This window comes from Camponotus floridanus, unplaced genomic scaffold (assembly GCF_003227725.1).
Source record: "Camponotus floridanus strain SB8 unplaced genomic scaffold, Cflo_v7.5 scaffold193, whole genome shotgun sequence".
In the NCBI taxonomy this organism is placed as follows: domain Eukaryota; kingdom Metazoa; phylum Arthropoda; class Insecta; order Hymenoptera; family Formicidae; genus Camponotus; species Camponotus floridanus.
This window is the reverse complement of record NW_020229318.1, coordinates 88,432-98,537: the sequence shown is the minus strand read 5'-3', so window position 1 is coordinate 98,537 and position 10,106 is coordinate 88,432. Positions and strand designations below refer to the sequence as shown.

The 10,106-nt window shown below is 44.0% G+C and overlaps 2 protein-coding genes across 2 annotated transcripts; one reads left to right on the top strand and one right to left on the bottom strand.

Annotated features, from left to right (window-relative positions):
- Positions 1 to 972: 972 nt before the first annotated feature.
- LOC112637689 lies at positions 973 to 2,844 on the bottom strand. Its single transcript, XM_025407895.1, has 3 exons — positions 2,786 to 2,844; positions 1,249 to 1,838; positions 973 to 1,043 (listed from the first exon to the last, which is right to left on the bottom strand). Exons 1-3 carry the CDS (start codon positions 2,842 to 2,844, stop codon positions 973 to 975), a joined length of 720 nt encoding a protein of 239 aa, XP_025263680.1.
- A 2,940-nt stretch (positions 2,845 to 5,784) lies between these two features.
- LOC112637685 lies at positions 5,785 to 7,140 on the top strand. Its single transcript, XM_025407892.1, has 2 exons — positions 5,785 to 6,219; positions 6,329 to 7,140. Exons 1-2 carry the CDS (start codon positions 5,906 to 5,908, stop codon positions 6,900 to 6,902), a joined length of 888 nt encoding a protein of 295 aa, XP_025263677.1. The 5' UTR covers positions 5,785 to 5,905; the 3' UTR covers positions 6,903 to 7,140.
- Positions 7,141 to 10,106: the final 2,966 nt, after the last annotated feature.

Below are 10,106 nucleotides of genomic sequence, written 5' to 3'. Positions count from 1 at the left end.
TCTTTCACTCGGGTCCGCAAATGTCTTTTTGTTTGCCCAATGTATGATAAATTGCAATCCCTACAGTTTAATTTGTATACAACACTTGTCTTGTCGTTATTGTGTAAGGTATCTTTACCACATTTAATTAAGTTATTAAGTTTTTTTGTTACTTTGTAGACGACGTTGAAACCAACGTTTCGTAGAAGACGGTAAAGATCTTGGCTCGTATTCTCTACGTATGGTATGGTGATAAAATGAGTTTTAACTGGATGAGTAGAATTGGCGTCATCAGTGTCATTGCAGTCGCGATTGTTTAAAAAATTGATTCTTTTTCGAATGTGTCTGTGAATGATATGTTCAGGAAAACAATTATTAATTAATGTATCATATATTAAATTAATATTCTCTTGTTTAAAACAGTCAGATAGTAAAATAGCAGGTCAACTAAATTATAAATCGTATTAATTTTATATTTTATCGGGTGATTCGAGTAAAAATTAATATATCTCCCGGACCATGTGGGTTTCCTAAACCAATTGGTGATAAGTTTGGTTCCCAGACGAATGATTTTAACATTAAGAAAACTAATCGAAGAATCAATTTCTTTCTCGTACGTGAATCGTAAACGTTCGTGGTAATTATTGAAAATGGATAAAATATCATCAATTTTTGTACGTGGTACAATTGTAAAAACGTCGTCTACATATCTGTAATACATGGGGACTGTAAAATTCAGTGAGTTAAGACATTGAGTCTCCAAATCGTCCATCACCATATCTGCCAAGATAGGTGACATTGGAGAGCCCATGGGTGTGCCGAAGATCTGTTCGTAAAATTGTCCGTTAAAGGAGAAGCAAGTTGAATCCAAAATCAAATCAATTGCAAATAGGAATTGAGATAAGTTAAATTTAGTATTTTTTGCAATTTCGTCCCAGCGTTTTTTAATGGCATTTTCAACTAACTCCCTTGGAACATTTGTAAATAAAGAAGTCACATCCAAAGAATGATGTTGTCTTCATCAATGATTGTGTTCTTAATGCTTCGAGCAAAAGACCAACTATCTTTAACAAATGAATTAGGTTTCTTTATAGATTCTTTATAGATTTATACAGAATGCTGTGGATGTAACTCGAAACATTATACACCGGGCTTCCCACAGCAGATACAATGATTCTCAATGGAAAACCGTCTTTGTGGACCGTAGCAGACCGTAGCATCGCGGTAAATTACCGTTCGTACAATTTAAGTTTCAATATGTCAACTCACTGATCAAGTTATTTTTGCGCCATGATTTTACTAGCTCATTAATTTTATTAGTCAATTTTTTCAAAGGATCTTTGTTCAGAGGTTTATATGTAGTTGGGTCATTCAGCAGCTGGTACATTTTATCAGAGTAATCTTTTTTATTCATGACAACCGTAGTCTGACCCTTGTCAGCTCTCGTGACCATAATGTCACTATAGTTTTCGCGTAAGTATTTTTTGGAGAGCGCGAACGAATTAAGAATATAATGGTCTGAAGAACTAATATGTTTCTTCGTAGTAAGAAATCTTTGGAGGATATTAGCCACTGAGATCCGAGTTGTTTCGATAGTGTCAGTGGGCAGGATATTGCTATTCACTTCAAAGTTCTTAATCACGTCCAAAACATAATTAGTGCGGTCATTATTTTGTTTTTGTTCGATAGGCAAGGCGAAGTTCTCACCCAAGCTTAAAAAATCAGAAACGGTGTCAGGTATATCTTTACTGCTGATGTTGACCAACCACTTGGAATTATTGATGTTAGAAAAAGGATGTGAACAAGTGTTGTATTTTTGTTTTAAATTGTTGAACTTTTTAATAGAGTTATTCTTTAAACTAAGATCAAACGATAGAAGTCTATGTTTATTTAATTCAAAAAAATTAGTCAGTAGGTTATGAGGTAGACAATCAAACAGTCGTTTTTCAATATATTCAATTTTGTTGAGTAAATAATTTAAATTAATGTTGAGATTTTCGATCTCAAAGTTCAACAACTTAAGCTGATTCATTTTCTTAAATTTATCAAACTTGCGTCTAATGCTGTTACTGTGGAACGCGATGCTAATTTTTAATTTGTTAATATGTGTAGGCATCAAGTCATGTCTTCGGCACCGAATCAAAAAGGTTAACTGTTGTTTCGAGGTGAAAATCTTCTTCTTGCAATTAATCCAAGATTTTAAAAGCGTTGTACAGTTGTCGTCAAACCGTTGAGAAACGTGTTAGAAAAAGTCATCAGTGCGAGTTGGCTCCATAATTAGGTCCAGGAGCGAAATTAAAATTGTAAATAATTTAATGTCGCTAGTCGAGTAATCAAAGGATCAAGAGAAAAACTGTAGTCGACCAAACTAGCCAAAAAAATTTTAGTTTATTAATACGACGTTTCGACCATGTGGTTGTGGTCCTTATCAAGTATACACTAAAAAAGATTTATAAATACATAAATTAACGGTTTGATTACATAGTAACGCATAGGGAATTAAAGTGTGAAAAATTTTTACTGATGTAATAATAATCAGAAGGCACCATAACTGGTGAACATGTAAAACACGTAATCACATAATACAAAAAACGTTATTTAATTAAATTCAAATTTGAGAGAAGCTGATGCGTCCATGTGAGACTTCGTCAATAAACTAATATAACAGGAAGAACAATGGTACTAAGTGACCTTAATAATTTTGTCGTAAATATTATTCAAGTTATCTGTGTCAGTCTTTAAGTTGATTAGATTTTTAGATCTCTTGATAAAGAACATTTCAGCTATCTCTCTTTTGCGAACGTACTTTTCATTGTGCAAGATATTCGCGACTGCAATGACACTGATGCCGCCAATTCTACTCATCCAGTTAAAACTCATTTTATCACCATACTATACGTAGAGAATACGAGCCAAGATCTTTACCGTCTTCTACGAAACGTTGGTTTCAACGTCGTCTACAAAGTAACAAAAAACTTAATAACTTAATTAAATGTGGTAAAGATACCTTACACAATAACCACAAGACAAGTGTTGTATACAAATTAAACTGTAGGGATTGCAATTTATCATACATTGGGCAAACAAAAAGACATTTGCGGACCCGAGTGAAAGAACATTGTAACAATATAAAATTACATGAGTCTAATCACTCCGCTATCAGCAAACATAGATTAGAATCCGGACACGATTTCGATTAGTCGAAACCGAATATCTTGCACAATGAAAAGTACGTTCGCAAAAGAGAGATAGCTGAAATGTTCTTTATCAAGAGATCTAAAAATCTAATCAACTTACAGACTGACACAGATAACTTGAATAATATTTACGACAAAATTATTAAGGTCACTTAGTACCGTTGTTCTTCCTGTTATGTTAGTTTATTGATGAAGTCTCACATGGACGCATCAGCTTCTCTCAAATTTGAATTTAATTAATAACGTTTTTTGTATTATGTGATTACGTGTTTTACATGTTCACCAGTTATGGTGCCTTCTGATTATTATTACATCGGTAAAAATCTTTCACACTTTAATTCCCTATGCGTTACTATGTAATCAAACCGTTAATTTATGTATTTATAAATCTTTTTTAGTGTATACTTGATAAGGATCACAACCACATGGTCGAAACGTCGTATTAATAAACTAAAATTTTTTTGGTTAGTTTGGTCGACTACAGTTTTTCTATTGATCCTTAGAATATTATATATTAAACGTTATATAAATATACATAGATCGCGCAAATTTTTTTGTATGAATAAAGAATCATTTAAAAAAAAAAATGTTCGTTCTTTCGATCACCTCTCTAGCGCGTCCGAGAGTATCTTCCCTCCCCTTCTCTTTTTGTACGAATAATGAATCATTTGTTTTTAAAAAAAAAAAAGTTCGTTCTCTTGATCATCCTTCTCGCGCGTCCGAGCGTATCTCCCCTCCCCCCTCCTCCTTCTCCCTCGTACGACGTTTTCTCGCGTTCTAGAGAACGATATATCGCCGAAGGACGCGCGCGCGCGATAGTTCGCTACCGTCCCGACCCCCGCGCGCTAGCACCTCGCGAGAGCCATGACGCGCGTCGCGTTATCGCTTGCGCTGACGATATCCCTGCTCGCAGCCGTCGCGGCGGCACTGACCTATGATGACGTCGCGGAAGCGTCCCGTTATCTTCGAACTTACGGCTTTCTGGAGAACGAGGAGAATCATCAGCAGTCATTGCTATTGGACAACACGACCGCCCTGAGCGAAGCGCTATCATTGTTCCAGGAATACTACGGCCTGCCGGGAAACGGCGTTCTGACCGTGGAAACGATTCGCGTCATGCGCAGGCCGCGATGCGGCGTCGCGGACATTCACGCTTACAGCCCGTTGACGAGAAAGTGGCCGAGGACGCACCTCACGTGGAACTTCAAACTAGCGAACAGAGATACTCTGCGCACGACTCAGAGCGCGTTCGCTCTGTGATCCGAGCAATCCTCTCTGACGTTCCCGCTGCGCCCCGATATACTGATATCCTATCAATCCGGCGCTCACGCATACGAGAACAGCGACAACGGGGGCTCGTGCCCGTCGCCGTTCGCGGGACCGGAATCGGTCATTGTTCACGCGTTCTTTCCGACGGGAGAGCCCAATCAAGTGACCGAGATGCACGTCGACGAGATGGAGCCATGGCACATCACGCTGACCAGGCCCCCGTCGGACAGGCTGTATCTCCTTCAGACACTAATGCACGAGATCGGTCACACTCTGGGTCTGACTCACAGTATGAGGGAAGATTCGGTCATGTACGCGTACACGCCTTCAGAGGAAAGGCGATATCCGCTAAGGCTGAGAGGACGTCATAAACGTGCGAAATCTCTACGGATCGAGAGAGACGATGAATCCTACGATCGTTGACGCTACTCCGACGACCGCGGCGACGACTATGACGGCAACGGCCTCGACGACGACGACGACGACGGCCGCGGATCCACCGACAACCGCAAGGACGGTTAAGACGCCGCTCGCTCCCTCCGATACTGCGGATTTATGCGCCTTGAAGCGCATACGGAGCGCTAATCATGAATCGTCGCTTGTACTACGTCGCGCGTAAATGCAACGTGTGGCCCATCGATATGATGGAGAGACGCTATGGAGCGCCCTTATCGTTCGCCGACTACTTCAAGTTTCTCCCCCGCAATTTCGCTCGCGTATCGGCCATTTATCAGAGACCCTCGGGCGATATCGCGATATTCGCCGGCGACTACGTCTACCTCGCCGATTCGAATTTTCATCTTAAAGCGGGATGGCCTAGATCCGTCGAATACGTCGGATTTCCCCGCGACGCTAGGATAAACGCCGCGATAAACACGCACGCCGGGCGCAGCTACGTCATATACAACGACGATAAAATAGCCGAGATAAACGACTGGGCGATAACCGTCGCGAGGCACGGCGCTCTGCGGGATACGTTTCCGGGATACCATCCGCGATAACGGCTGCCTTCCGCCACGTCGACGGTAATCTCTATTTTCTGAAGAAACTCGAGTATTACGCGTACAGCGAGTTCATCGACGCGATAATCTCGGCCGATCCCTTCGATCTTAGTACTGGGAACAGAATGCCCCGCCGATGGCATTCTCTGCATCGATTGAGCGAACTCGTCTCCAAGCTGTATCGTCTGGAATATGCGTCCTTCGAAAGACCGCGCAACGACGACGACGATGACGACTAAGATCAGGAAATCCTGAAACCTAACGTTAAGATTACATTTAATATGCTGTTCTAAACCGCTTCCGCTGCATTAATTAACGCGCATAACGCACGCGTCGAGAATAAAGATATCGAGACGATGATCGAGATTGCATCGTATATAAGGCGCGTCTCGATCGTTGCGCGACATTTCCAACGATACTCGCGATTAACGCGCGCACGATTCTAAGCGAGCATCTCCGATGAATCTCTCTCTCTCCTCGCGACAACCAACGTTAACGACGCCGTCGCCACCGCAATGTTTTCCTGCGAACATCGAAGCCCTGTTCGCGAGACCGATCATGTTCGCCGGACTCGGACAGGAGTACCGCAGAGTGTTCGGGGACTCATCCGCAACGCCTGCGACTCCGTCGGCGCCGCTGATGGCGGGCCCCTTCGTCGCCCCGCCTAACCGTCGAGACGATTACGCGGCTTCCGCCAAGGACGAGGATACCACCCGCGATCGTTCCGACACTCCGCCCGTGATCAAGAAAGCTCGACTGTACACCGAGGACGAGTGAGTATGCGCGACGCTTCGCGAGTTACCTCGCCCGAGCGCTCTCGATCTCCACCTCGATCGACTATTTCGTATAATAACGTCGTCTTTTTTTCTCCGATCTCGACAGATGGAATAGAAACTGGCTGTTCAAACGCAAGATCAATTTCGCGAGACATCCGATTCGGATATTAGGAAGACGATATCCGCTAACCAAGACGGCGTACAAGTACATCGACATCGCCGTAGCCGTGAAGCGCGAATCTCAAGTCGACATCGTCCTAGAAGACTGCCATGGAAAGGAGATATCTCTGACGCTCGACATGTGGAAGGATCTGCTCGCTCTGCGCAACGATATACTGCCGTATTTCGAGAACGATTTGAACGAGGCTGTGGCGCGCCCTCCGTCGTCTATAATCGTTGGAACCGTGACGCTTCGATTCGGCAAGATAAACAATCTGAAGACGTTGCGATTCGAGATGCCGAAGAATCGCATCGCTCTGTCGCACTCCACCATGAAAGCGCTGTTCGTTCTCGAGCTATGCGTCAATCGCATCATCGCGTCGTTGACCGGCATACTCGAGACCGTAGACGCTAAGTTATCGCGTTTTCTAGATATCGCGACGGAAATCGACCACCCCGGCGATATTCCGGACGCGATTCGTCGGCACGAGCACTTCAACGCAAACGATCTGATTGACTGAGAGTTACACGCTCTGCTATTCGGACTCTATCACAATTTATAAAACGCTATGCGCGACGAATAAATGTATCGCGATCTCGAACCGTATACTTACTCGTATAACTGCGCTCGAATGAGACGAAACGATCGCGAGTACCGATATTATTCTCGACGTATGTATCTACGCATGTAACTTCATGACATAATACAAAAATTTTACACGTAATTTATTCTCTCTCCTTGATTTACGTCACCCTTGTCTCTCCTCGATTTGCAACGAATTCCCTCCTCTCGAAATAAATCTAATATACATCGTATATTATACATTATATAAAATCGTATGTTATATAAATCGTATATTGCATATTATATCTCTTCCAGGCTCGCGTCGAACGCATATATTTTATTTATTATTAACGTCGACTCTATCTCCGTCTCGCGCGTCGAACCGGCGGAAGCGTCCGCGGTCGCCCGTCGGGCGCGTCGCGCGCGACGCGCCCGACGGGGCGATCGTCGCTTATCGCGCGCGCCTAGCGCGCCGCGTCCAGAGACGCTCCCGACGCGCCGTATCCAGGGACGCGCGCGCTCTCTCTCCCTCTTCCTCGCTCTCTCGCCCTCATGTCGAACCCCTCTACCGCCCGCTCCCCCTTGCCGCGCCGCCCTTCCTTCCGCGTGACGTCACGACCCTCCGTTTACCCACCCGACGGCGAGCGGCTCCCCTCGCCCTACCTACCCCCTGCTCACCCCCGCCGCCGTCACCCTGCCCCTCAAATATCTTTCTATCTCTCTCGCTCTACGAGATCTCTCTCTCGCACTCGTGGAAAAAGTGAGTTAGAACCGATCTACACGGGTTGGACAAAATAATATGAACACCTGACATATACACAATATTTATTTATTAATAATGTGTTGGGCCACCATTTACTTGTCGAAACAGTATTACTCAGGTGAGCGTTGAGTTCTGCTGTCACTTTTGCCGCGGTAGTTTTATGTTGTCTGGCCACAATCCTTTTTAATGTTCGTCGGTCTCTGTCAGTTAACTTTTGGTTTCCACTATTCCTCTTCGCCGATGATGTTTTACTATGTTTTGTGTATGCTGTCATTATCGTGGATACTGTCGCTCGTGAGACGTTAAACAGTTCAGCTGTTTTCGTCACAGACGCTCCCACTAACCGAGCACCAACAATTTGCCCTCTTTCGAAGTCTGAGAGATCATGCATTTCACCGATCACTTGTTATAACCGTCGCAGAACAAAGCGTAACACTGAAATATAACATACAAGACCTGCCACATAAACTGTGCATTACATACGCGTCGAATTATTTACACGGAAGCAGTGTTGCCAACATGCAACAAACTGTACTATGGTGTTCATATTATTTTGTCCAACCCCTGTATTCTCCCTACTGTGAACGATTATAATATTCTCGAACTCAGCGTCGATCAGTTGCAGTACATTCCGAAAAAGCTTCTGCTGGACAAGTACGGCGATTTCGTCGATCGATTGTGGATGTGGGATAGATTGCCCATCTGATTGCTACATCTGAAGGACGATCCGGACGTGCAGCGTTATCGCCTCTGTCACAAGCATCACAATCAGCCGTGGCAAGACACGCACATCGACGGTCCGCCGCCGTGCATCAAAGACTGCGGCATGTGCGGGGACAACGAAATGGCGTGACGATGAGCGCGTCGGCAATCGAGGCGTATGAGATACGCGGAGGACGCCGCGATGGCAGTCGTCGGCGGTAGAGGTTTGCTCAATAGAACTATAAACGCTCTTCCGTTCAAACTACATATACCGGGATATCAGTTTTGCGATCCCGGTACTCGTCTCGCGAAGCGGCTTGCGCGAGACGATCGAGGCGTCAATCCGCTGGACGCGGCTTGCCGCGAGCACGACATCGCCTATTCGCGGAGCGGCGATCTCGTCGATCGGCACGTCGCGGATCGAGCGCTCGGAGCGAGAGCGTTCGAGCGTATCCGGGCCGGGGATTCGACTCTCGGCGAGAGAGTGGCGGCGTCGGCCGTATGGGCGGCTGTGAAGACGAAGACAAAACTAGGAATGGGTATGGTCGGAGCGCGAAGAGGCGCGAGGAAGAGCGTCGGCGACAAGAGGACAACGACCTCGACGAGGAGGAGGACGACGAGAAGACGAGTTCTTCCCGCGGCGGCTTCCTGCCGCTGTTGCCGGCGCTCGGAGCTTTAGGATCGCTGATCGGCGGAGCGGCCGGCGTGGCGAAGATAGTGAATGACGGTAAGGCCGCGCGTCGACAATTGGAGCGATCAGTTGCGCGACATCTGAACAGAGACGTATCGCGCGATGATTCGCGCGCCTCGCGCGTTTCTGCATCGTAGATTAGTTTTGCGCGTACTCTTATCAACTTATCGACGACTGACTTTTTTATCTTGCGCGCGTCGACTTATCGCCTACCTAGAAAAGTATTATTAATAAAATATTATTACTTAGAAAATAATAATAATACTAAAAAAATAATAATTAGAAAATACTTAGAAAAAATAATATTAATACTTAGAAAAAATAATATTAATACTAAGAAAAAAGAATATTAATACTAAGAAAAATAATATTAAAATAATATTAAAATAATATTAATTAGCGAATAAACGTTAACTTGTATCGCGCGTACGCGGTTAAACGTGTGCGCGGTTAAACGCATTTTCCGACACTTCCTCCGGAGCAATCGAGAATTTATCGCGCCTCATTAAATTACCTCGTTATATTTCCGCGTTGCGCGATTTTTTTTCATACCGCGTTAGATTATCGCGTTAGCATTCGATAGAATTATAACAACTCTACGATAGTAATATCACAGGTATAAATTAACGTCAAGAGATTGTTTTTCCTCAGAACGAGTTTCGCGATCGCGCTATTAAGTGCGCTCAGTATTCTAAGACCCCTATTCTGTAAGCCTTAACGATGTTGTATGTAACGATTGTCATTAACGAATGACTTTTCTTATTCTGTAAATAGTAACTGTTGTTAATTAATGATAAAATGGCGACGAAATTGTCATAAACTTAACAACAGCCAGAGAGGTGTTGTTAAATAAAATGATGTCGTTATAAGATACATTTTAACTTATAATATTGAGATCTACTATGGTACATCCGCATGACAAGTCGAAATTTTATTTGTGCGAATTAATAATACATCGGTCTTCAATAAAAAAAAGGAGTTGATTTCAAATAGCGTAAGTCCGC

What these genes read in the sequence shown, in the direction of transcription:
- LOC112637689 (XM_025407895.1), bottom strand. Translation starts at nt 2,844, where the DNA reads ATGAGTAGAATTGGCGGCATCAGTGTCATTGCAGTCGCGAATATCTTG. An exon ending in AATATCTTGCACAATGAAAA is followed by an intron (nt 1,839 to 2,785) that starts GTACGTTCGCAA and finishes GTTTGATCTTAG; the next exon opens with TTTAAAGAATAACTCTATTA. An exon ending in GCGCAAAAATAACTTGATCA is followed by an intron (nt 1,044 to 1,248) that starts GTGAGTTGACAT and finishes CATTTGTTAAAG; the next exon opens with ATAGTTGGTCTTTTGCTCGA.
- LOC112637685 (XM_025407892.1), top strand. Translation starts at nt 5,906, where the DNA reads ATGAATCTCTCTCTCTCCTCGCGACAACCAACGTTAACGACGCCGTCG. An exon ending in CGACTGTACACCGAGGACGA is followed by an intron (nt 6,220 to 6,328) that starts GTGAGTATGCGC and finishes CGATCTCGACAG; the next exon opens with ATGGAATAGAAACTGGCTGT.